At 37.3% G+C, this 27,836-nt stretch overlaps 1 protein-coding gene across 3 annotated transcripts in view; it reads right to left on the bottom strand.

The window, feature by feature from the left end:
• Positions 1-24,684, bottom strand: part of LOC114647125 (golgin subfamily A member 7B) — a 157,774-nt gene extending 133,090 nt beyond the window's left edge. Inside the window, exon 1 of one of the 3 annotated variants that reach the window (XM_028795658.2) lies at positions 24,436-24,684. In XM_028795658.2, coding sequence (XP_028651491.1) covers positions 24,436-24,447 — 12 coding nt within the window. In that variant the 5' untranslated portion in view covers positions 24,448-24,684. Of the gene's footprint in view, positions 1-7,916; positions 8,013-24,435 lie in introns of those variants that run through there. The other 2 variants (XM_051922952.1, XM_051922951.1) reach the window with 2 other exon arrangements.
• Between the last annotated feature and the right edge of the window lie 3,152 nt (positions 24,685-27,836).

Genomic DNA, 27,836 nt, shown 5'->3' with positions numbered 1-27,836 from the left:
TTAGTGTTGTCAGTTAACCTAATCTGCTGGTCTTTGTGATGTGGGATAAAAACCAGAGTACCCAGAGGGCAACCACTAGGAAATCATGCAACAGATGGACATGGGACTTGAACCCAGGGCTCTGGATCTGTAAAAGATCAGTGCTAGTTACTTAACACCTTGCAAATTGTGGTTGACATATTTTTAAAATTGTACCCTAAGGATGTGAAAGTAGTTCTCATTGTACAGATTTAATGGTCACTGAAAATATTCTACTTTCAAAACTCAGATCGCCATATTGTTCAGATGCTTCATTGCAGGGTGCTTTTCTAGAAGTCAATGTCTACTAAGAGGTGAGCCACCAAGGAGTATAATAATAGACAAAAGTTTCACATAGTGCGGAAATAGATTTGTGAGCAAGCGCTGCACGCTTCACTTTGACACTTTCACAACATTCAGTTTCCTTCATATCTGAGCACAAAACCTACACATCTCATGAATCATGAGGGAGTTCAATTTTCATTAACCTAAAATGCATGTGTTCTGTCTTGGCTGTTAAAATTTATATTTGTTTAAATAATTTATTTCTTCCTAATGACCATATAAAAAATCATCTGTTTGAAAGTATAGATTGTTAAAGTTAGAATTGTGGTAGCATGTTAGTACAGCAGTTACAGCATAGTCTCACAACTCTAGGGATCAGTCCCCAAATTTGTCACAGTCTGCACTCAGTTTGCACATTGTCCTCTGGTTTATGCAGGTTTGCTCTGAGTACTCAGTTTTTTTCACACATCCAAAAGACAAGCATGTTAGGTACTGTCGATCGACAAGTGGGGTGTGTATGAATGCACCTTGTGATGGACTGAAGTTGATGAGACAGCCTTCAGCTCCTTAAAATAGAAGAAAGGGGTCCTGAAAAGGACAGATAATGGGAAATAAACAGGTTCTTGATGTACAGAACATCTGGTTTATTAGCAATGGCAGCAGCTCACAATGCCTCCAGTCTATGTAATTAAAGTGTGTGAAAGACCACAGGCTGTTAAACTTTGAGCCTATTCTGAGAAAAATAAATAGATGACATTGGCAATTTGAACAAAGAATACTGTATAGGAAGAAAAGAAAAGGAAAAAGAAAAAGGTAGGCCAAAGTGAAAGATCAGCAATTAGAATATTAAAGAATAGTCAGAATCAGTAGTTACATTTTTCAAAAAGAAACAGTTCCTTAGAATAAAGTCAAAGACAGAATGGTAATACGCTGTAATTAATGTTAGAGTTTTTCTAGAGGAATGTTTCCCAGACTCCACACTAAAGTACCTTTATAGCTAATGATTTTTTATTTCAAGAAAATTATACATGTGAGCCAACAATTGGACTCACATTGTTTAATTGAACATGCATGTACCTTCTTGTTTCTACTTTTGACTTATAAATACAGAACTCTAATCTATTTGTGGGTTTTTGCTTTACTATTGTGTAGAACTTAGGTTTTTGTGTTTTATTGAAAATATCCTGATTAGGTTTTATAGACTTACATGTTAAAAAATTACTTTCTTAATTCTTTCACAGTGTCTGTTTCAATGTCTTATGATAAGCATAGGGATGCAAATGGATTTGAACCATCAGCCTCTAATAGGGAGACGTTGCTATTTGTATTATGTTCAAGTAGGATGTAATGAATGCCTTATTGGGCAGAGAACAATGGGACCTTTCCTTAGGGGTAAAACCAAGATCAGTCATCATCCAAAGCAAATATCGCTTCATAGAGAGGCGTTAGGATGTTCACCAAATCTTTTATGAACAAACCAGGTTCAAAGTCATAACAACATACTAGTCATAACCAGAATCTTTTCCTAAGTAATGTTTTTTATTTATTCTTTTGCATATCTTTTGATTGTTTGAGTGCTACATGTTGTGAAAATGTCTTTCCTTTTATGGGTTAAAGTTCAAACACTTATTGTGGGCAGTCACCTTAAACAGCATGGTCACCATAATGTCACAAGTATATGACATGCCTAGAAACCACAAGGCATTATAGCAACCAGTGAAACAAAATAGCAGCACCCATTAAAAACAAATGCACAAAACAGCAGGACAAAGCACAAATGACTTTAACAGCTTGCAGTGATTTTGTTATGTATTAATAATAATAATAATAATTGTATTTACATAGCACCATGCTATTTAATGAGCACTATGCTCAGGCACTTGTGTGTTCATGAGTTTTTTGTTGTTTTTGAATCATTATTTTTTATATGTTTATGTTTTTCAGTTATGTTCATTATTATTTATTGCTCTTTTAACTGTGCTTCCATTCCTTGTGTATTGTGGGTAGAGCCCCAGGAGGCAGGGTCACCCTGACGTGACTCTATTTGACCAGCGCAGAAAATCCTCAGCAGTAGAAGAACATTGTATTACTATTTCTGCTGGATTTTCTGGTTTTCTTGATTTATTATGTTTTTGTAATTGGTTTTCTCTTCTAGATTATGGATTTGGACTTTTTGCTTAGTTTTGTCTTTTAGGCACCTCTTGTTTTATTTTTGCTCTTTTGAGCATTTTGCTTGTATTTATCTATTTTTCAAGTAAACCCTTTATTTATAAAGATTTTTGTCATCCTTCTTCTGTTGGGACTTTTCTTGTTATTTTGCCAACTCGCCTTGGTTGAGGTCTGCTAGGCTGGAAGCCTGCTGTAGCAGTTTTCAGGCTTGCTGGATTTGGGGTGAATTCACTTGGGAACACTGGTCAGGTTAAGGCTCTCCTTTTATGGGCCTTTTAAGAGGCTTCACACCCCATTTTGCTATGTTTGGTACTCAAAATCATAACGGAACCCTGTTATATGTTGATTCTCTTCTGTAAATGAAAATATTTAAAAACACCTGAGGGAATAATCTGTGAAAAAGAGAATGTACTTTAAAAAGTAATAAATAAATCATACAAAAGGAGACATTAGACTATGGCAGTGTTTATCAAACCTCAGCCCTGAAACTCCATATATTTTATAATATAATCCCAGGAAAAGCAGTAAATTCTTGTGACTAAAATAGAAACTCCTTGCTAAGTGTCCCCATCCATCCTTTATTTAACTTACTTATTCAGATCTCAGTTGCAGTGTGTGAGTACACTAGTCCATCATAGAGCACATTTTCACTCATTTGTGTGGAATAATTTACAATCTCTAATCAACCTTACCCAGTAGACATGTCTTTGACATGAAAATTGGAGCACTTGAAGCAAAATTCAAATTGGTGATGACTAGCATTTGAACCCACAAACTCTGCAGCTGTAAGTATTGCACTGCTATCCCATTACTTTTTGTTATAATCCACTACAAGATGAAGAAACTGAAATTGGAAAAATACGTATCGAAAAATGAAATTAACAGCATGTCAAGTTACTACCAGGAGTTACCCCTGATTAATAAACCATCGTGTGGTACTCTTAGACTGAGTATGGATTTTTGGCACGATCAAGTATATTAGGCCCCTAAACCACTCTGCATTGCACAACATTTTGTTTTTGGCATTGAACTGTATGACACTGACACTCTTTTATTATGGCATTTTGAGTCTTCAGAAGAAGGAGTAAATATAATGACTGATTCAAAGCTTGGCCATTACACAAAAACAAGATAAAGATTTTAATGTCATTTTTATAAGTTTTAACTCTGTTTCTAACAACTATAATAGTTCCCCATTGCTCCTCAAAGTCAGGCTTCCCCAAACACTGTGAATGCGACTGAGGTGTGGAAGAAATGGAAAAACCTTACAATATGTTGGCCTCTTTGCTCAAATAAAATGAAAGGAAATAGTCGGTTATGATCCAGTAATAAAAATGCTTTGTTAAGTAGTAAAATGTTGCTAAAACATCAAGATTATCATTGTGATAGAGAGACAAAACAAGAAAAACATCAAGTAGTGTCAAAATCCCCAGAAGGTTGGATTAAGAAGTTAAATATCAGCCTTAAACTGAGTCTGTAAAGAGGTACTGCACTTACTGGAAACTGTATGATCAGTGTAAGCTCCTGCCTATGTAAAACTAGCTCCAAACATGTTAAAAACAAACAGCAAAATGTTAAAAAAAAATGATCAAGTAAAGCAGCAAATCTAGAGCATAAAGTACAAAACTTCTAAAAATCAAGCATTTTGCATAAAAATCTATGCAAAATCAAGCTAAATGGAAGTGCAATAACATCACAAAAATAATGATGGGTAATAATAATACAAATGATAATATTAATAATTCAAAATATTAAATAAAATGAATCAAAGTAGTGTTAAATGAGAATGTTATAAGCTGAAGAAGAATTTCATGAAAGTGCAAGTGTTATATTGGACCTGTTTATTAACGACTCTTAAACTTGTTTTTTGGTTCCATTGGCTTGTGTCTGTAGATTAAGAATCTGCCGCCAGTTTGTGTAATTGAGCCTTTAATTTTGTTTTATTTTCCTTTTTACTGTTATCAGTACCATATAGTGTGTATGCGGCTGATTAACTTTTGTTCTCTGGTTGCTATGGCTGTCCTGACATCTCTAGGGGTGTGGCTTCAGAGGTCATAAACCTCATCCAATTACTCATATGGGTTAACAGTCACTTGGTGAGGTCATTTACCTATCCAAGCTGAAGGATTCTAAATCAAACATTTTGCCTAATGCTTTTCTGAAATGCTTTTAAATTCTCCGGTTTTCTTGTTTATCTTTTTAGACTTTGATCTTGTGTCTCAAGTTTTGACTTTGGCAATGGTGCAATTGAATTCTTGGTACTTGATCCTTCCTTTTGGTTTCTATTTTAGACCTTTTTGCTAGGTTGCTATCATATCAGCAATAACTTTTCTTTCTGAGCTGAGGATGTTAGCATGCCTCCAGTCCTGCTTTTATAAGCAAAAAATAACTACCACAGTGACACAAACCAGCTCAAGTGGCCATGGATGCTGTGTTGAGTAAGCATACCCTGTATGACATTACAAAACTGTGGCCTTTTTGAATCCTAGAGGATAATAAAGGAAAAACAACAACCAAAAATGAAAGCACCAGACAACTAGTTGAGATCTCTGTCAATTAATTCAAGAATGTCAAGAAAAGCCCAAGTTGTTTGGGCCGTGCTGACTCAATGCCTTAGAAGAAATAGCTCAGGAGTGGAACTTGATTGGTAGCCACCTTGTTACATTTCTAAAAGGTGAACTTTAAAAAGACAGAAACACGGAGCAATGGCTGGATCAGACACACAAAACGGTGTATTCTGTTATCAGGGTCCTGGCTCAAAGAGCTACACAGACATTCACACTGAGACAGACCAACAAAAATACAAATCCAGTAAAATAAACATACTGTAGATGCAGAAGACACGCCAACATGCATAAAGTACATTCATAACATAATTAAATTTCATAAGGTTCGACAGTCATCTGTTACATTTAATATAAAACTGCACATATTTCATAAATCTTCCTGATGACATTTTGTAAAATTTGACAGAAATCTTTTCATTTTTTAAAATTTCACCATCTTTTCTGTGTTTTCTTTATGCTCTCATTGAGTTATGTCTTTTATTTGACTTTTGGTTGAGGCAAAGCCAGATACTGTATATTTTAGAAGCCTGTAGCTGTAAAAGAAGAAGCTTAGGGTAGCCGTATTTCTTTTCTTACTGTTTTCTCTATTATTATACAGATATAAATAAATATAAATGGCAAACAGAACTGCCGGTTAAATTACATGATATCCATACTGAAGTCTTGACTGACATCAAAAATTCATTTAAAATGTCTAAAAGTCATAAAATCTGAAAAAGAGATGAGGTTTTTATCCAACATGATGTGCAACAGAAAACTGTCAACTCCACACAATTAAAGTACAAAGGTAACTCCTTTCTTCTAAAAATATTACAAGTTTAAAAATACATAAATAAATTAATAAAGAGCACAAGCGCCTCTATGGAATGCACAGCAATCATTATCTCCTGGTTTTACACCCACCCCTGTGAATTTATTTATAGCTACTGCCTGAAGCATATCTGAAACAAACAGTGGCAGACAGAAATTATAAAAAGAGAAGTTAAAAAAAAATCCTTTTAGATGTCTGCCCAAAAAGCAAGTGAATTTTGCCTGACTCCAGTATAGATATGCATAATCTATGATTCATCAAATGTTCAACTCTCAGCCTGTAAGTTACAGTAACAATGGTTGTCATGATGTTTATACTAACAAAGGGATTATATAAAGCGATTTTGGTTTCAAATTACCCAGAAAAAAACATACCTCAAAAATTCAAGAATTTATACATGGGTTTGAGCAGTAAAACAACATTGTATACCAGCAAGTAATTAGCTATATATTTTATTTTTAAGCCATTGTTCTTAAAAGAAATGAAAATCTTTGCAGATGTCCATTTTTTATAACTCTTGCTTATCCTGGTCAGGGCCAAGGTAAGTTAGAACAAAAACCTAAAAGAAATGAGAACAGGACAGGAATTCCCATTAACGAAATTTAGCAAATAGAGTAGATATCTGTATCATATGAATCAATCTAAGTCTGATGATCTGTAAATTTATGCTTACGAGGCAAACATCTTTGTGGACCTGCTATTTCTATGTGGACGAAAAGGGTAGAATATATGCCACTGGGTGGCAATGATGTAAAAGGAAACACAAGGATGAGAAAAGGGTGCAGAAAAGGTGCCATGACAGCACAAAGGGATCTTCCTAGTAATAGTCAGTCAGTCATTTTCCAACCCGCTATATCCTAACACAGGGTCACGGGGGTCTGCTGGAGCCAATCCCAGCCAGCACAGGGCGTAAGTCAGGAACAAATCCCGGGCAGGGCGCCAGCCCACCGTAGGACACACGCCCACCCCGACACCAAGCACACACTAGGGACAATTTAGGATCGCCAATGCACTTAACCTGCATCCAATTACAGCATTACTTATCTGTTTATGGCAAAAACTGGGAAAACTAAATCTTTCTGTTCCTAAGAAGAGAACACCATGTTATTATATATGTGGTCTGTCACTTCCTGTTAACTTTACTAATTTCTTAAATGGTGGAGGAATCACTTTTATATAGATTTGTTACTTCATTTTCAATTACCAGCCCATTGTACTCCAACCAGTTCAATCCATTAGGTGACATAGCCAGCCGTCCAGGGTGCCCAACACTTGAGGGGATGGTGTTTGTGAAAGTTAAGGGGTGTACGCACACTTTGGACTGCAAGGGGTGCCATTTCAATAAGTCAACCAGCACACACTCTGGACCTTTCCGACTCACCCAAATACATTTACGCTACATTCAGTGCCCGTTCACACTGCAACCTTAGGGGTGCTGTTTTGATAACTAAAGGGTCACCCAAGGCATCTACCCCCAAACCTTCCAGTAATTAGGGCTCCAACTGGCACTGATTGTACTAAAACAATAAGAATTTGGTGCCTTCAAAAACTTGGTTAGCTTGTTTGAAAGTTGGAGCATTTTACATTTTTTACTTACTTCAGAGTTTGAAATCACAATTTGGTAACACTTAAGTTTAGGTACTGCAAAAGTGCTTCTATTACTCTGCAACAAGACATTAACAAAGGCTTCTTTTGATCTTACTAACATAAAGCATCAGCACATTGGTCTGTACAGTGTGCCATATTAAGAGCCTTTGATACCCTGGTAAAATTACTTATGCTGATGTATACTATATGAAGAGAAATATGTCTCACTGAGCCACCTCTGACCATTCCAAAGTGAAGTTATTATTTTAGTAGGCTGCCTTGAAGAGAAAAATAACTACTTCACTGATGCCTCGGAAGTGTTATTGAAAGTAAAAAGTCGCCTTTGTTGAGTTATGTTACTAAAGAGTAAAGGGTAAAAGCTTGTATGGCAATAAATAAATACACAATATAATTACTACCATATTGAATAAAGATATCATTATTAGGGAATTGAATAAATTACATGTCTAACATTGTACCTTTCTTATATGATCTGTCATCCATCCCCACCTACATCTGACCCAGCCCCTTCCCATATCCAGCAGTGAGGTCTACTGGTGTGTTTACTGTTTTGCTGTCAGGAGCGGCTGTCAAAAGAGTAAAAGGAATAAAGGGAAAAAATACAAGTTGAAGTTACTGCTCTGTAGGTAAAAGTGAAACAGTAATGTAATTTGTATTTGAAGTCACACAGAATGTTTCTCTGTTTTAAGATAGACGAGTTCACAAATTTACCCATGCTTTTCAATGTGCAATTTTGAAACTTCAAAAATGTGTACAGCGTTCTATTTTCAAGACATCAAAATTTAACTGTCCCAACAAATATATTTGAAGAATAAGTGTGCAGAATTTCAACAAAATTAGTCCACTTGGAGCCAAGCCTTTTCTTGTGAACAAACAAATGGACGTAGTAATCGCAGCAGGTCCTTTACACATTATATGTGAATACACTTAAAAAGATCAGAGTCAAAACCAGGATAAGAAAATGCTGACTCACCAAAGCCAAATACTGAAAACCAAAAGCAAAGTCAGATAAACATACGAAACAATCATGTCTCCCTGAATGTATTTTTAGCACTAGTTACTACTGTACATGAGAATTTGTTTGTGATATCCAGAAACACAGATTTCACGATTTGCATTTTGCTATCATTTATAGGAAAGGAATAACGACTCAAAGTGTCATATGATCACAGTGTCACATGACGAGCAATAGGCATACCAACCAGCTTCCAAAAACAGATTAATAAATGGCAGTGACCATGATCCGAAACCACATACAAAACAGCAGCACAAAAATGACATAAACATAATGTGAAGATTTATAATAAAAAAGCAATGTCCAAACAATGCAACATGTCAGCAAAAATTACAAAAAATTCACAAAACCCATCGCCTGTAGCATCACAGGAATATACGGTAAGAAAAGGTTTTAATGAGGCAAATTCTGCATTTCAGTTGCCAGTTAACTGTTTTCACATATCTCCAATTAACGTTGTTAACAAAATAACACAACCTATTAAATCCAATTTAGATTAATGGAATTTGGCACCCATTTCAGCAGCACAAGGTACAACAAAGGAACCAACTGTGCAGGTGTTACCAGTACATAGGGTGAGTTTAGAATTACCAATTAATCTAATATAAAATTCTTTGGGATGTGAGAGGAAAACCCATGCAAACAATCCATGAAGTAGCAGCTCTAACCACTCTGCCTCCTGGTTTTTGGACAACGTTTTGTAAATTTTGATGACAGTATTCTTCTGAAGCTTCCATGTGTGCCTCCTGCAGTGTTGTTTTTTAGACTTTTTGTGCTTTACCTGTAAAAATTCCATCTTTCTTAATAGCACATACTGCAATAGACCCAATATCTCTCATCTGGACCCAGCCTCCTTTTTGCCACCTTCAAGGATTCTCTACGTTGTTTGGAGAAAGATGAGGATGTGCCTATGACTTCCATAGTTTTTGATAGTACTTGTATGTAATGTGAATGAAATAATCACACGTTCTCTTTGTGCTCGCCTATGGAGTGAAGTCCAGTTCCTTCTTCTGTACTACCTTCTGGTTTTAACCAACTGACCTTCCTAGTTGCAGCATCCTATGCACCATAGAACATAATTATACTCAAAATCTTAGAACACTGCTTATACTCTATGAACAGAGTCCAGGGTAATACAGTATAAAGTAACGTGTTACAGTTTAAATTTTTGCAATCACATTACAGTTACTGATTATTACTAGAATTTCGTTACTTGCATTACACATATATTACTGCGTGAATAGCATGTAAATACTGTGTTGAAGAGCATTCCATTTCACATAATGTTCAAAAAGGTGAGTGTGACAGTGTGTGCACTATTTCCATGCATACGTAGAGTACATTAAATGTTTTAACACTGTTGTGTGTTATTTTACAACACTGCATGATGGTTTGATTTACTTCTGGATTGTATTGAGGTCAATTTTGTCCTTATTAAGAAATAAAGATTTTTATTTCACTGTGAAAGAAACAATATTTCAATATTTCAATGCATAGAAAGTGTATTGCTAGGGAAGAAAAAGACGCCAAAATCAACATCAGGAGTTCAAAACTATATTTCATACAGCACTAAATGTAAATCAAAAATCAAAGTCAAAAAGATACGCTAATAATTCATTAATCAGAAAACCAAGGAATGATAGTATTTTGAAATGCTAAAATGTTAGGAGTTATAAGTAATCTTGGATAAAGACAAGGCATTAGAGATTGCTTTTTATCCCATCTCTCTGATAATGTCATACGCCGCACAATTCTGGGTCGATTCCTAGGAAACATAAACAAATGGCAATGGCAGTAAGAATCGAATATGGAGATAAAATGGTATAATATTATTTTTATAATGCCAAAGAGACATGAAAACAAGAAGCTAACAGATCATTATAAGCAAGCACCCACACAAGGTGAGAAAAAGCTAATAAAGATCAAGAAATATTATGTAAGAAACACTGTCATAACAGAAAGCTACGTCAATATGTTTGTTTGCAGTGAGGCCTCAGAAGGAATTCAATTTACAGAGCCAAAAAAGTCTTTGATATCCAATGAGATTAAAATGCTCTATGCAAAATGTAGTTCCTCATCTGGACAAGCATTTCAATGTTTTCGTTACATCTCTTTAATAATCCCATGAAAATAGAGACATCTGTATACAAGAAAGTGATCTTATTTATTAGTGAATGTACGATAGTTAATTACAAAATTTAAGGGATTTCTTTTTGATCAACATGTGTCTTTTCTGTATTGTTACATAGTAGACACTGAAGATTGATGGATCGACCCTAACAAAAACTGCCCTCATCTGCTGGTCATTAACACTAGCAATACTTTTACCATTTGCTGACTTCATTTTAACAACTGTATGAGTAGTTAAGTCAGTTTTGTTTGTAACTGTTAAATTGTTTTTAAATAATTATTTTTTTATAAACTAAAGCCTCCTCTTGCTGGTTAATATGTTTGAAATGGCATAGGACTAATATATAGCAAGTCATACAGTTTACTTGTTTAACTGCTGAATTGTTGTTGGTTATTTGCTCTTTACTAAAATAATAAAAGGACATTCAGGTGCCATCCTTTCACTTTTCATTTGGTGCTGTACATAGCTACACAGGTTTAGAGAGTAACATCTCATCTCATTTTCAGAAACTGCTTTTCTTGGTGAAGGTCGTAGAGGCAGCAGGCAAAGCAGGTCAGCCCAGACTTCCTTGTCACCCCAGCTACAGATTCCAGCTCTTCCTGGAGAATTTCCAGGTGTTCTCAAGCCACTCAAGAGATATGACCCCTCTAACGTGTCTGTTGCTGGGCCTTTGTCCATTGTTATGTGCTCAGAGCAACTCTAGTGGGAGCCGCCCAGGAGGTATCCTTACGACATGCCCAGACCACCTCAAATGGTTCTGCTGTATCTGGAGAAGCAGTGATGCTATTCTGAGGCTCTCCCGAGTCACTACACTTCTCACCCTATCATAGATTGTCAGCCCGGCCACTCTATGAAAAAACCTCACTTCTGCTGCTTGTACTTGTGATCTCATTCCTTCACTTACTATCGAGAGCTCATGACCATAGGTGACCTTGGATATAGATTGGAATTGGATTGGAAATCAAGAATTTTATCTTTAGACTCAGCTCCTGCTTCACCACCATGGACTGGTACAGCAGTCGCAGAACAGCTGCTGCCTCTCCCATCTACTTATCAATCTCACATTTCCTTCTCCCAAGACCCCAGGATACATCCAACATCCCAAGCACCAAACTCCTCCATTCACCTGGAAAGAGCAATCCACTCTCCTGAGACAGGAAAGCATGACATGGAGGTGCTGATCCTGATCCCTTCTGCCTCACACTCATCAATAAATTGTGTGTGTCTAAGGTCACAGTAAGACAAGGCAAAGAGAGCAACATTATCTATATGAAGCAACAATTCTGTCCCTAGCTTCCCCAGCAGGATACTCTCTCATCCTCAACTGCGTCTTGATATCCTGTCCATGAAAATGATAGATGTTGTGTGTTCAGTAGTTCACAAAGGGCTGAAGTGTCATGGTGCCTCAAAGAAAGCAGCACAGAGTCCAAAATGTCTCCAAAAGCGCTTAGAATGTCCACTAGAGGATGCAAAACCAACAAGCACAAACAAAGAATCTTTATAAATAAAAGATTTGTTATAAACAAAAATGCTCTGTAACAAGAGAGCACAGAGAATCACAAAAGGCATAGAAAGTAATTCCTTCAGAATAGGTAATCCCAATAGGAAACATAGTTTCCTAAAGAATCCTAGAGAAAAGCTGAAAAGACAGAGGCAAAAAGGTTAAAAAGCACATAAAAACTGTAAACATCAAAAATAGCAATTAACAAAAGAGAACTCACCAACCACCAAGCACAAACAATGAACCACAAGGGACTGTGGTTTTTCCTCACACTTTACAGGGCTGAGGGTAGTACCTTGAAAGTGATGGGCAGATGTCCCTGCATTTTGGGGGCCAACCCATAAAACACATGACACATAGCAGAAGAAACATAGAAATGAAATGGTCAACTAATGATCGGGATAATCTTGCAATAAGCTACACTGTTAACCCATCATAGAAGTGAAGTAACTAGTAATATGATTAATTATTCCAGAAAGTAATGAGTAAAGTAATCCATTACAATTTGAGAGAAATATTACTTTGGAATAGATTACTTTCTTTGAGCAACTACCCCTTGTCTCTTTATGAATAATGGATGGTGTTAATTAAGGTGAATGAAATTAGATTGATTATTTAATTAAATAATTAAAGTAAATGTAAACATTTGACATTGAAAATGTCATTCTAAATAAGTGTATTAGTCAAAGGGCAGGGCAGGTCTGAGTGAGTGTCTGTGTGAGTGTGTCCTGGGCACTCTGACCATGATTAATTTCTGTCTGACAGTTAAGGATGCTGGAATAGGTCTTGGCACCCAGTTACCGAAAGATTGGATTAAGTAGGTGCAGTAAAGGAATGTTATTAAAATGTTTTAAATTGGTGTTTATTGAGGGAATCCGCTACATTGAGGGGCACAGTATCTATCTATCTATCTATCTATCTATCTATCTATCTATCTATCTATCTATCTATCTATCTATCTATCTATCTATCTATCTATCTATCTATCTATCTATCTATCTATCTATCATAGTGTGCTGTACTTTTCTATTCAATGAAAGTATATCTATTTTATGTGGAGCATGCAGCTTTAAATATATTTTTAACATCTTTCCAAGCAAAACCTGCTGTTCTGATAAAAAACAAAGATGAAACAATACAAGTAAAAATATGTACACAAAGTAATTGCCACAAGATGATCTAAAAATAAAGCGGTTCCGCAGCTGTGATGCAGAAAATGATTCACTGTTTTCAATATGCAATTACTCATGCATTGTCAGTTGGTGGCCACTTATTGTCAAACACTTCTAAAAACAACTGAATGGATCGGGTGTTTCCTGTGTAGACTCAATGTTCACTGCAGAATGCCAATCCAATTTCAATCTCAAGATCTGGTCCCTGCTGACAATTTCAATTTAGTGACAGAAACAAAACAAACATTGCCCTTTGCATTCATAACTGTTGTGCACAGTCAGTATTTTGATTATTTGTAATTTTACTCTGGTTGGATTTGTATATGATACCTTTCAAATGGTTTTGTGTGAAATAATGAATGATTGTGAAGAAATTAAAGGGTTTAGTTCCAAAGTCTGGAAACATTTTTTTTTAAATACAACCTGCTATTAGCGGGAGAGAAAAAAAAGAAATGGAACACTACAGACATAATTACCATGATACACTGATGTTTTTTGTGTTTTGTTCAATCACTGTTATTCATCAACACATTCATTCATCCTTTATCAAACCTGCTAATTTCAAATTAGGCTCATGGGAGGCTGGAGCCTCTTCCTACATCATAGCCCTGAACAGGCCTTCAGGACATATCTGGGAACACTCACACAAGGCTACAAGTCATATATGTGGAATTAACTTAGATAGATAGATAGATAGATAGATAGATAGATAGATAGATAGATAGATAGATAGATAGATAGATAGATAGATAGATAGATAGATAGATAGATAGATAGATAGATAGAACTGTATTTCTACAGGGGAATTTTCTTTTTTACAGGAGCTCTTTAAATAAATAAATACATAAATAGGTAGATAAGTAAGGAAATAAATAAATAAACACACACTTTGGTCTGAACACATAGAAGAATGACTATAAAGCAAGAAAATTAAAAATAAAGAAAACATCTGACTTAGTTGTCACAGTCCCATTATGCAGGCGTATTGCTGTGGGTATAAAGGAGTCCCATTTCTGTTTCTTGACACACTTGTGCTGAATGATTTGTTAGCTGAAAGTACTCAATAGTGTGCCAGAGACAAGACATGCAGCATTGTTCATAATGGCACTCAATTTTGTTTTAACTCTCTCCTTTGCTACCTCCGTCAGGGTGTCAAGAGTGATTCCCATAATTGAGGTTGCCCATTTAATTAGCTTGTTGATTTGGTGGGCTTCTCTTGAACTGATGTTACCAGCCCAGCACACCACAGCATAGGAAATCACATTGGCCTTCATAGAGTAATATAAGATGTGAAAGATGTCACTATCCACATTAAAGGAATGCAGTCTCCTAAGGAAAAAGAGCCTAAACCAAATGTAAAAAGACAGGAAAATCTGAATTCCTGGAGAAAACCCAATGAAACATGAGGGGAAAAATCCAAAATCCTCACACAGTGACTGGGCATGATGTTCAAAAAGAGGAGTCAGGAGCTGTGAGGAAGTACAGCTAACCTTATTCTGTAATCCTATACTGTTTTAAATTAAATCTGACATATGGTTCCATTTAGGGCCGAATATTTGGCCATATGTCTAATTGGCTGTACATTGGTCACAAAGTGTACACGTCATTGCAGGTGAGGCTCTGTGTTGTCTGGTGTGTGTCACCTGTATGTATACACACCCATGTAACTGCTGGTAGGGAGTAGCACAAACTGATCTTCAAGTCTCCACCTGGTCTATGCAAGGTAAGGTAGTGTAGGCCAAATGCATAAGAATTAGCTACATGGAGCAGTGCAGAGAAAAACAAACCTTAAAGAGTTCTTCAAGAGTCAGAAAACATATGAGACCTGGTGAAATAATAATGATAATAAAAGATTATTACTATTTATAAAGAGCTTCTTTCTTCTTGATGGAAAAAAAATGTGCAAACCGATCTGCATATGTCAGAAACAAAGAAGATATGTCAGCTGCATGAAGTGTAAGTTCAAAAAAATGCTGCATGGCATGGCCAATCAGTGCCCTGAAGATTGGAATTCTGTGAGCGCAATGTTATATTTTTCTTTATTTATTATTAGTTTGTGGCAATTTGTTGGTTGCAGCATCAGGACAATAAAGAAGACAACTGAGAGACTGCCACCTCTGCAGCTCCACCACTGCTTCTCTCACTGTTTCTGAGCACAATGTATCATTCTATGGCTGGCAGCGCTGCTGCAACTATGTGATGAACAAAAGATGTATGACCTTTGTGACTTTTAGCAGCTGGCTTTGGCAAATTCTAGAACATCATTACCCTACTAGCTGTGTAAGCCCGTGCTGTAAAAAGTCTAGAAACTATTGAAATTGTCAGAAAAAAAATTGAAATGCAGAGTTGGCGGTTTCGTTTTGCGGATGTACTCGTCCCCTTTGTCTACCAGCGGCTAAGCGAGTTTCTCTCTCGTTGGCGGTGTTACTTTGGCGACGGAGTCACTTTTTTTCAGCTTCATGCTGTAGCCTCATACTTCTTTCTTCTTCCGACTCATTAACTTGGAGCCGCCTCCATGCTATAGCCTCACACTTCCAGGCTGGACAGACAAACACACGCAATTCCACACATAGACGTTTTTATTACCCTATTGTTTTCCTACGGCCCTTGGGTGTAAGTACAAATTGCCTCAGCTCCGTACACCACACTTTAACTGTAACTGCGCCAACTGTCACTAGAAGTATGAAGTATTGCTGCGTAACTGCAGTTCTTGAGTCTCTACATTAGGTTCCAGATGATTTTAGAGCCGATTTTAAAATCTTCCTTTTCATAATTAAAATTGTAAAAGTTTAAGCTCCACTTTTTGCTAAACTTGTCAACACTCCAGGGTGTGTTTTCTGACCTCAGGCTGCACACTATTTACACATTTCAAACAAAAAAAAAACAAAACTGCTAGCCTTTAGCTATAGGACTCTCAAACTTTGAATGATCTTTCTATTAACATAATGGATAGGTCTCTCCATTTAAACCAAGGCTGAAGACTCTTCATTTTTCCATATGCTTGTTTATGCTTTTGCTGAAGTGTTCCTATTGTCTTATTTCTAATCAGGAAGATCATTATGATCAACTGGATAAGGGTCAGGAAAGGCATCTGCCCATTAAAATCATGCTGAAACATCTATTGGAGAAGATTGGCCAAAAAAACAAAAACCATATACAAATGGGAAAAGCTATGGAAGAAGAAGAAGTCTTTCCTTCTCCCTCTCCCTCTCTCTCTCTGTAATGTACGTGACACTTGATATTGCTGTAATTTCTCTCAAGTTCTTTCTTCTGACCCTAGAGCAATACTTCAGTGAATGACATAGCATCATCCCTTTTTTAAATCCACCTAAAATTGTCGACAACAACTTGTACCGTAATATTCTCCAGAATGCCAGAGAAGCAGCTGGACTACATATTTATCTTAGGACGTTTGATCTGCCTTTTTCTTAGTAGATATGTACCCCCAGTCTGCACCCAGTGTGACCTCTACTCCCAGACTTTGTTCTGGTGAATATAAATCAGATGAACTGCATTATGTGCAGTCCCAATGCAATAACATATTACTGTATTTGTGTGTTGGAGAGCTATGGGAGATACAGAACAAAACATTACAAAATAAACAAGACAGCAAACTCCTTAGATTAGGAATCCTTGGTCATATTTCCTAGAAACCTATAAAAGCAAAGAAACCCTTTGAGAACATAACAGACTATTGCAATAAAGGAAAAAAGGAAATATCAGTATATTCAATTAAAACAGAGAACTATATAAGACTAGAAATTGATTGGAATGAAAGAAGGCCGGTTCTCTGTAGGTCAGGGACTGACGATCCTGGATATAAATGAAATTTTAACCAGTTTCAAAGAAGATTTTGCTATAAAGGTATTTAAAATTAGTTTTTTTTGCAGGAACTAACAATTTGATATTGTACGGAGATATAAAATTCCAAATCCAAACTATAGGCATCCATTCTCTAACTTGTCTATCTAGCTCAGAGTTGGTAAAAGCCAAAGATCATCTCTGCAGAAATGGGCACAAGTCATGAAGCAAACGTGACTAGTTTTGAGTCCCTGATTAATCTCACCTGAATGTCTTTGGGGTTTTTTAATATCAGAATGCATGGGGAAAAACCTAAGATACATGGGCTGTGGGATTACAAACCAGGACCTGTGGAGCAGTAGCACTCATCACTGCACCACTATGCCACCATATAAGACAGACTGAAATAAATAAGCCACCCTGGATTACATACATGCAATAGGCCATATCAACTGTGTTTTTAAAGCATATAAATTTCCTTTGAAATGTTAGTCTTTGGAGATTTTGAAGATCAGTAATCCCGCCTTTAATGTTTAGAATTAAAATACAGGGCATGCACTTCACTGACTGTAAAATTTGGCTCTCTGTAGAAAAGTCTCACTGTAAACGGCTTCAGTAGCTCAACTCAGTGTCTGAAAGTGCAATTGCCAAGCAGAGATAATTTGTTAATGTTCATTTGTGGCTACTTTTTCTTCTGTAAATCCCTTCCAAAAATAGCTTATCAGCTCACTTACTGGAGAATTATTATCCACTTTGACCTTGACTGGAAATTAAAACCTTTTGTCTGCCCACCATTATTTTCTGAAAGCTAGTGCAGACAGCCAAATGTACAGGTCTAATTAGGTCTGGGGTCCTTAAGGTAAGGGGATACAGAAAAAGACTTTGTTAATCAACATCTTTCAATCTTCATGAGCCTCCTAGCACATTATTTATAGTAAGAAATATTTTTTAGCATGGCAAAATAATTTTGAGATCATGCTAAATTGGTAACAGAAGCCTGAGTAAAAACTACAAGTTATTTGCAAAAAACTTTGCTCTGTATATGATACATTTTTTAAAAAATCAATTAATTTCCTTAAGGAAAAAACAAAAACAACATTTAATGAGATGAGAATGCTCCAGTTCAAGCTTATATACTTTCAAAATAAAGTTGTCAATTAATTTTCATGTTTTTTTCTGACCAGCAATCTGGCTTGTGCACTGAGACACTGCATTCTACAAAACAAACAAAAGCTCATTAGGTGTGCTTTTACATGACAGGCCATGATGGAATGATACTCAATCAGGTCACCTTTAAAACGGCTTTAATCCAAAGCCTGGGACACAGACATGCAGATGCCACACTTGGTTAGATTTCTGTGTATTCCACAATGACAAATTTCACCAAAAGCGAGAGTGATGGTCATTAGCATGCTGCAGGCAGGCATGTCATGTGTTGTCATTGGCAGACCTTATGAATTAACCCACTCAATTGCGTCCAGATGGCAAGGAAGATTTTAACAGAATGGCAGGACAGCTGACCGTCCTAGACCAGACTGGTCCATAAGCGAGACCTTTGCTGCTGATGAAGCTGGGAGCAGATCCGGTGTCTGCATCAGTGAAAGAGTGGTGAGGAGCAGGCTCCATGTTGCTGGGCTTAGACTGGAGTGACCTGTCCGTGTTTGTCTGCTCACATTCATATATCTGATCTTACATCAGCAAAGTGTCAGGCCACACAGACCTGCTGTGATCACAACTGCCCTTAGTAATGACATGTAAATGCTGCCTTCCCTGGAATTTTAAACCATAGAAGACCTTTGGGATGCCCAACAACTGGAGGTGGGACCCTCTGCTACGAGGGGCCAGCAGCTTCACTGGGCTTTTCTATAGTAACAGGATAACAAGTGCTGATTCAGAGGCTCATTGGCTTAGTATGCCAGAGGTCTCAAACAGTAGCGCCTGACAAAAGATGCTGAAAGACTGCAACACGACTGCTGTTATTGTCCACCATTGCTATTGTTTTCTGTTGTTTTTGGAATTTGTACTGTATTATTTTTCTATTGTTCTCATTTCGGTATTGTTATTTCGGCAATGAAAGTTGAATTGTTGGTCTAAGAGCAAGTGTTGCATTACCTTTCAGTCCATTAGTATATTTAAAACTTACTACCAGACCCTTGAGGTTCATCAGTGGCTCTTTTATTATTCTGGCCATTCATTTTACTTTCACATTCAGCTTTCTCTGACCTCTTGAAATTCAACTCTGCATTAATTAAAATGAGCACAGAAAATTATGCTACTGCCACACAAATACCAGGAAAACAGGTTCTAACCCTGATCCGGTCATTGTCTCATTCTGTGCATTTCCCTCCTGAGACCTAAACTCATGAAGATGAGGCTGATTGGTGACGGATCCATTATGAGTTTGTGTACATGTAAGTGTGGCCTGTGATGGGCAAGGTTTTATCCTACCTTGCAACTGATGCTACCGAGATAGACTACAGTGTGGCTTCCTACCCTAGAAATTGGTTAAAGGTGAGTTAAAAAAAATGATGAATTTTCCATCCATCCATTTTCCAACCCGCTGAATCCGAACACAGGGTCACGGGGGTCTGCTGGAGCCAATCCCAGCCAACACAGGGCACAAGGCAGGAACCAATCCCAGGCAGGGTGCCAACCCACCGCAGGACACACACAAACACACCCACACACCAAGCACACACTAGGGCCAATTTAGAAACGCCAATCCACCTAACCAGCATGTCTTTGGACTGTGGGAGGAAACCGGAGCGCCCGGAGGAAACCCACGCAGACATGGGGAGAACATGCAAACTCCACGCAGGGAGGACCTGGGAAGCGAACCCGGGTCTCCAGGTCTCCCAACTGCGAGGCAGCAGCGCTACCCACTGCGCCACCGTGCCGCCCATGATGAATTTTGTAAAAAAAAAAAAAAAAAAAGAAACGCAAAGCCCCAGCTACCAAACTCCACTAAAATTGAATATTGAGAACGCCTCCTCAGCTATGACCCTGGAGTCCTCTATGGCTGATCACTGCATTTGCTTGAATTCTTCACCTGTTTTTATACTTTATTCCATTCATAGGCTTATAATTAACTAAAGTGTGAGATTTAGGAAAGGGAATTTTACTAACGTGACTTGTACAGGAGCATTTTTAGACTCTAATTTGCTTGTTGTTGATTTGACCTCATTTATTTTTTCGAAACAGTTTTGCTAAAGCAGGTTGAGAAGCAGAGGTGTGAATAACACAGTATAAGCTACTTCTCTGCATTATACATTGCTATTTCTGATGTTCCTTATTTCAAAAATTGATGATTTTTAAGAGAAGTTTAATTTTAAGTCTAATTAATATTTGGACCAGAACTCTTAATATAAATGGAGTAAATTAATTTTTATAGAAAATTTAATTAAGAAAGAATTTAATTTAAAAAGTAGTTGTATTTGATTAAATAAGAAAATGTGAAAACATACAAAACACATACAATTTATTAAAATTAACTTATAAAACAGATGACAGCTTCAATGAGGTTTTAAACTTGGTATATTTTTGAGGTTCATACTATAAGTCAAATAAAAACATCTGACTTAATAATAGGTTATTTATGTGAAAAAATAAGTCAATATAAATCTCAACAAACCAAGAGAGTTTCTACAGTAGGAACCACTTAAGTCCATTCATTGTTCAGATCTGCTTTTGTCTACTTTCAGTTACAGGGAATGGAAACCTTTTCCTGCCAGGTGCAAGGCAGGAGATACCAGTTAATTAAATGGCACCCTCACTCATATGTGCTGTTTAGCATTCCCAGTCACCCCAGCAGCATTACAAAGACGTTGGAAGAGAAAATGGAAATACCAAAAGAAAAACCACCAGGAGAATATGCATACTGTCTGTAGAAAGCATGCCAGCCAAAATCAAAATGGGGCTTCAAGTGTTGTAAAGCAACACTGCTGTCTTATATGCCACAATTAATCATTTAAAGAAAAACAACACACTCGTGTGCTTGTATTTTATGTTTCCTTTTAAGAAGCTCACATTATTATACCTTTAATCCAAAATAACTTTCTTACTTCTATTGTACATTAACATAACATACTAAGATCTGCTTAAGCCTGAGCCTATGCCAGCAGCACTAGGGTGAAAGAACTCAAACCAGCCTTGGAAAAGGTACCAGAAGTACCAATTAGCCTAATATGAATGTCTTTGGGATATGGGAAAAAAACAAAACAAAAAAAACACTGAAGACACAAACAGCAAGCAGGAGATTGAAACCAAGGACACTACACATTCATAACACGGTCATGCTGCACCACCATGGCATCCATGGGTGAATTCATCATCAATTTTAGTTGTTTCATTAATCCATCCATCTGTCTATCCATCCATATTCAATAGCTGCTATTTTCTGATTCAGCCTCATGGAGAGTGTCTAGCTATTTGTACAATCATTCATTTAAAGTCCAGGTGAGCCTGTAAGACTGATATTCAAAAGAAATTAAAATGGTACACCATCTGTTGAGACTTTCAAGGCACATATGAGATTTATGTGACAATCTCAGAGGCTTAATCAGCCTATAAAAAGTTTTATGGGGATCAGGTACACACATTGTGCAAAATATAGATACCTGGATTTCCAAAGTATATTTATGGCCATATAAGATGACTAATCACTATGATTTTACTTTATGTTTTTGTGTCATACTTTGACAAACAATTAGTGTTTCTAAGATGCAACATCAGCAAAAAAAGCAATACTAGTATCTTCTGAGGTAGATTACCAAAGTGTGAAGGAACAATGGGTGTGGAATACACATCAATGAACTCTACAAATCAACCTCTGCATTGATTCAAAAAATAATTCAGCCAAGAAACTGCTCACATACTATGGTGTGCCTTGTCATCTAACAGAAAATAAACAAATAAAAAACATACATATATAATGAGAGAGTTCAAATTAAAACCTACACAAAACCACATGGCAGAGGAAAATCTTCTTGTTTTTCTTCTCCTTGTTATTATTATTATTATATAAATGTTATATTGATTTGCTTTATCCTCTTACGCCCTCTAAAATGAATGCAAACCATTGCTAACCACCAGAGGGCGCTATAGTTTGGACAAAGTCAAGTGGAGACATTGGTTGTTCCAATGGCAGGTCATCAGGATGGCAGAGGTCAGAGTTTCTGTCTTCTTCACAAGGAATGAAGACCTTTTACATTTATTATATTCCAGTGGCGAACCAACATGGGCAAACCACTCTGGAAAGGGAGTATGGCAGTAGCCACATTGCTCTTATTAAATTCAGTTGCCTATGTTCAGAATTGAATGGCCTTTATGTCAAAAGCACATAAAATGGACCCAGTAGTGGACATCTACAAGTTCAAATGGTATAGAGGATAAAGGATAATTCAAAAGCAAAGGGAAACAAAGTAATATAATTTAAGCACCCTAACAAAAAAATTACAAATAAAAAAGAGACAAATATTCAGAAAGCATTTGCCTTCAGCTGTCAGTCATCCTAAAAGTCAAAATGATAAAAAGGACAAAACGAGCAGTTATAAAATCAGTTCCCACAGGAGTGTTGAACATGCCAGTGCAGTTCAAAAAGGAGATCTCTGTTGATGTACCCAGCAAATATTGTTCTGAATCTCCTGCTTCAAATATTGCAATATGTGGTGCATGATATCCACTACTGGAGCTGATCAGATGGCAATACATCCGTACTTGGAAGGTAGCAAACCACAAAGGCTAATCTTGTCAATGTTAGGTATTATAAAATGCAGAAAACATTAAAGTCAACATTTATTAGATTACATTACTAGGCAAGTGGGTACATATTTGAGAAAGTTTAACACCTTTTTTGAAAAGAATAACATAAAAAATCAAAAGTTGCAAGCCTTTTTTTTCACTTTAAAGATTATTATGGCAACACAACTGGCTCCAATATAATAATAATAATGAAATGCAAGCTGTATACAAATGAGCCATAATGGATTAAAAACCAATGGCTTCTTCAGAATAACATTTTAATGGCTTGTGCTAGTTACAAATTTGGACTCCACAAACGCATGAGTCTCTTTACTTTATAATGCACTCTTTAACTTTTCAGTTGTGTGAGAAAAGATTTTAGAATAAGTCTGTCTCTCCATGCATTATAACATAGGAATCCCAAAATCACATAATTATATTTAGGACACCAGGGGCCATTCCTGGGGCCATTTAGGGCATAATGAAGGTAACAGCCATGGTATGGGCATCGATTCATTGCAAGGTTCACTCATAACCACACTTACATTCAAACAGGTCCTATTCAGAATCACCAGTTAAGCTAATCCCCACTTCCTCAGGAATGTACAAACTGCACACGGAAAATAAGTGATTTGGACCCAGGCACATACACAGTATACTGTATAACTCGTTTTTATGTATGGCCCATATTTTCATATTATAACATTATTGTACTATCGCATTAAACATTAAGATAATGTGATCTAGTATACAAAATATGAATAAAATATAAAACATATAGCTAAAATAAAAACTAATCTTTATTTCATGCAGCAATCCCTTGATCAAGATTCGTTCGACTTCCTCACATACACATGAGCTTCTGTCCAAGGTGCTGACTGCGCCCATTTCTTTACGACTAATAAAACACAGTATGTCCTAGTCTATCTATAAACTGAGCGTTTGGTCATTTTACTGTAGAATAAAAAGAAAAATAAGAACAAATACATAGATAACTATATGTCTATATATAACAGACGCATGTTACTGCTATTTCCGGCTCGCTGTTTGTTTAATTTGACTTAATGAGAACGTTTCATATTGCATTCTCTACACGTGTTGTCATTAATGTAGAAGTCCTTTTCAGATTAGATTTATTAAAACAATACTAAAATCAACTCCACGTAATCAACTTCTTTTTTTATTTAAATCGCCAAACATCTTGAAACAAGCTTATAGATTCTACACATGACTAGACTTTCAATGAATGACTCTTCTCAGGTAGTGCCTACGTCCTGTATTACACATAATACAATCGCAAAAACACAACTTACTGGTACCGAATAAGTATACAGACAGACGTCTAATTATTGTCCTAAAACACAGCTCATTCCGGCCTTTCGGGCACGTAGATACATGCCGCTCCAGGCTGGCAGCAGTTGCATCCGCGGCTACTGTCTCCTTTGTTCCGGTGGAGCTGCGGGAGACGTTCATCCCTCCAGCTTCACAGGAAGCTTGCTCGGAAAGCATGCTCATTTCAGTATGTACGGAAAAGATAAGCGACTCAAACATTACTGCGCCGCAGCCTGGTCCGATAAGATGCCCGATTTGATTGATTTTGTTTCCGATTGTCGCCTACCTCTGTCGCCATGTTGCCATGAGCAGCTGCAGGATCTGTCCCGGTGCTGAAACTGCTTCTGCTCGCTACACTGGGACAGGGTGCTGGAGTTTGACACGATGAGAGGGAGGAGCTGCAGGGGGAGGGGGGAGTGGTTGTGGTGCCGACAGATGCTGCCTGCGGAGAACTCGGCGGTCACACGCGAGTGAATCAGTTATCGCTTCAACTGTGTGCAGTTTTTTAAAAAGGTTGCGCATCCGTTCTCAAGTCTCAGGTATCTCGTCACACTTTCACTTTGTGAGCGCCACGAGCCCACCCGGAATGACAGAAACAGGCACAGCGAGTGGATGGACGTCGTGGAGCTGCATCTGCACCCCCAGACTTACCGAGCGTTATCATTTTAAAGTAGTGTAAACCTTGAAAGTGATCTACTCGTAAAGAACTCTATATTTGCAAACAAAATTACCGCATGTGCTTACGCAACGTTTACAGCAACAGTTTAATGAGCGTGGAGCACAGAAATAAACAGTAACAAAATAAATATGGATAAAGGAATAGTCATCCATCAGATGTTATTTGCAAATCCTCCACTGTTTACAAAAACATTCCGATTTTCCAAAGCTGGTCGCCAAGATATGCAAGAGAAAACAATTGCTCACTTGGGATTTATGCCACAGGAGACATTACTGCTATGCTGGTCTTAGCATTTTCTTTCTTGCTTTCTATGTCTGTTATGCGTAGTGCATGCTGCCTCGCTGATACAATGTCCTGGATTCAAATTTTCATGTGAAATTTTAAAGATCCGCCTGGGTTTTCCTGCATACTTTTAAAGATGTGCGTATCGCGTTGATTGCCGATTCTAAACTGTGGTGGTGTGTAGGAATGGACTGAAATCCTGCCTTGAACCTTCTGCTGCCCAGATAGGCTTAAGCATTCCAAGACTTTAAAATGAATTAAGCAGGTTTGAGAATGTTATGTAGATTGTATGTGAGTATACTTCATGACGGTTCTTTGCATTATTCTCAAGTCTGTTAGTATCCAGTTCATTGAAATCTTACAATGCACAAAAAACAGCAAATGAATAGATATATAAAATGTGCAAGGATTTTTCCTGATCACATTTTAAAATTTTGCAGATAAATTTTGTTGCACATCATTAACAGAATCATCCAACATGCACTTGTGCTTTCACAAGAACATTTCAACAGAACGACAACTTGACTTATTTAATTGCTAATTTTGCATTAGCACCTTTTCTCTCTTAATTGTAATTGCATATAAAAGCATGCAGTATCAGCTCCTAGCCTTATTTTTATAGCTGAATGCTAATCTAATTTCCCTTTGGTCCAGTGAGATTCGAGGGTGATTACAGTCTGAGCTCACAGTCAAACATCACTATTGCTGGCTCCAGTTTGGGAATTGCAAGGTACTCCCAAATTAGCTGAGGTTTATATTCTACCCAATATGCCGCGGGTCTGTCTCCAGTCAACCACAGTATGCTTTCCTCAGGAGGTAATTCTGGGGAACTCCCACTAGATGCCCAAACCATCTCAAGTGGCTACTCTCAGTCCACAGCAGCAGCAGTCATGCTGAAAGATAACCTCAATTTTTCATGCTGTTAGCAGCAGAGAGTGAGTCAACAGTAAAACCTAATTTTACCATTTTGTACCTGGAATGTTACTTTATCAAGTAACTAAGTGGAAATCACAATAATAAGGCCAGAGATGTCAACTGACCAGGAAATTGACAGCTCTATTCTTGGAATTAGTCCAGCTTTTCTGTCACCATCACAAATGGACTGGTTTCAAAGTTGGGAAAAACACTGTTAAAAATTAATTCTGCTTACAGTACTGTCTCAAAGCCACAATGGCAGCAAAATAACACAACAGCAAGAGCCAATCACAATGCAAATAATAATTTTATACTTACCTTCTATTAAAGAATCCTTCAGCATACACATATACAATCACACTCTGCCATGAGACCCCTGATAAAAGTTCACAGAGATGAATGCATTGGCAAGCTGAGGTTCTTCAAGCGTTTTAAACCAAAGTCACATTACATGACTTCTAATCATTGGGCATGTCAGGTTTGCTGACTGAAGTTGCTGATCTCTTCACTGGATCATGTCAGTTGACATTACATAAATTCTCCAGGCATGTCACATATACAATCATGCTCACCTCTTTTACTGACAGCTAATAGTAGGCTACCTTAAAGAGCCAATGCTGTTCAAAGGATTAATGGGTACAAATTGTTCTGCTGCTATCTCTGCCCTTATTCTTTTTACTATTTCCATTCTGTCATGGTGTATAAAACACGAGGTATCAGACAGATGAACTTTTCTTGTTTGTGAGTTCCAAAACACCCATGTTTCTTATTCCTCATCACTACATTCTATGTACTTCAGATGAGCATTCACTGGTTGTCAGCTCTCATGTACGCAGAGTTTACCCCTATGATGTTTGATTTTCTTGGGGCAAGTCAGACACTAATTGGATGACACACTGGGTATGCTAAGTTATATGGCTGCTCTTCAAGGTTTGACACTGGTTGCCTCTTACTCTCTAAGATGAGTGAAAATTGCTGGAAAAGTCATCTAAGGTGACATAGCCTCAAGCTGTTATCTTCACCCGATGCCACCAGAGGGTGCAGAAGTTGGGATGGTGGAAGTTTTTTTAATTCTGAAGTTCCAGTATTGAGCAGCTGTGGTGTCGCAGAATCTCTAAGGTTCAGCGGGTGTGAAATATTAAATGCAAGGGTGTGGTAACTCTTATTTTGTAACTTTAAGATAATTCTCTGTCACACAAACATGTTGGAAGACCTTCTGGCATGTTCACTTGAGGTATATAATAACCTGCTGAGATGAGAAAGGGTGCTGAAGTTAATGCTGTCATCTCCTTTCCCTACAGTGCTGAGAAGTTCCTTGGAGAAGGCATGTAGCCCCGCTCCTTCTGGTCCAGTAGCCATTAAGCCCCAGGCCTCCCAGAAGGAGGCGTCATTCCTGTCCAGAGCAACCCTCAGGAAAGAGCTCCACTAAGACCAACCTTGTTCAACCTTGTTTGATTTCCTATTGAAGGGAGATATGCCATTGAGCGTTGTTTCAGTTTTTTGTCTCTGGACGAATAAAAGGGATGATCTGTTTGGCAGCCTAAAATTTTATGCTGCAGCCCTGACCTGTCATTCCCAAAACCCAACCTTTGTTTTAGTGCAGCAAACCAATCAGACAATACATGATATGTAATATACAATGCTCTTCAGATCTGAAGGCCCTGAATTGAGAGACTGAAGATCCTAATTGAGAGACTGAGGGAAAAGGAACTAGGGAAAAATGACAAATAGTACAAAAACTATAAACAGAGAATAAACATTGGAGCAGGTAAAATTACAAATAGTACAAAGAACATAAATGAAAACAAAAC

Source organism: Erpetoichthys calabaricus, chromosome 2 (genome assembly GCF_900747795.2).
Source record: "Erpetoichthys calabaricus chromosome 2, fErpCal1.3, whole genome shotgun sequence".
NCBI classification, from domain to species: domain Eukaryota; kingdom Metazoa; phylum Chordata; class Cladistia; order Polypteriformes; family Polypteridae; genus Erpetoichthys; species Erpetoichthys calabaricus.
This window is presented reverse-complemented; position numbering and strand designations above follow the sequence as displayed.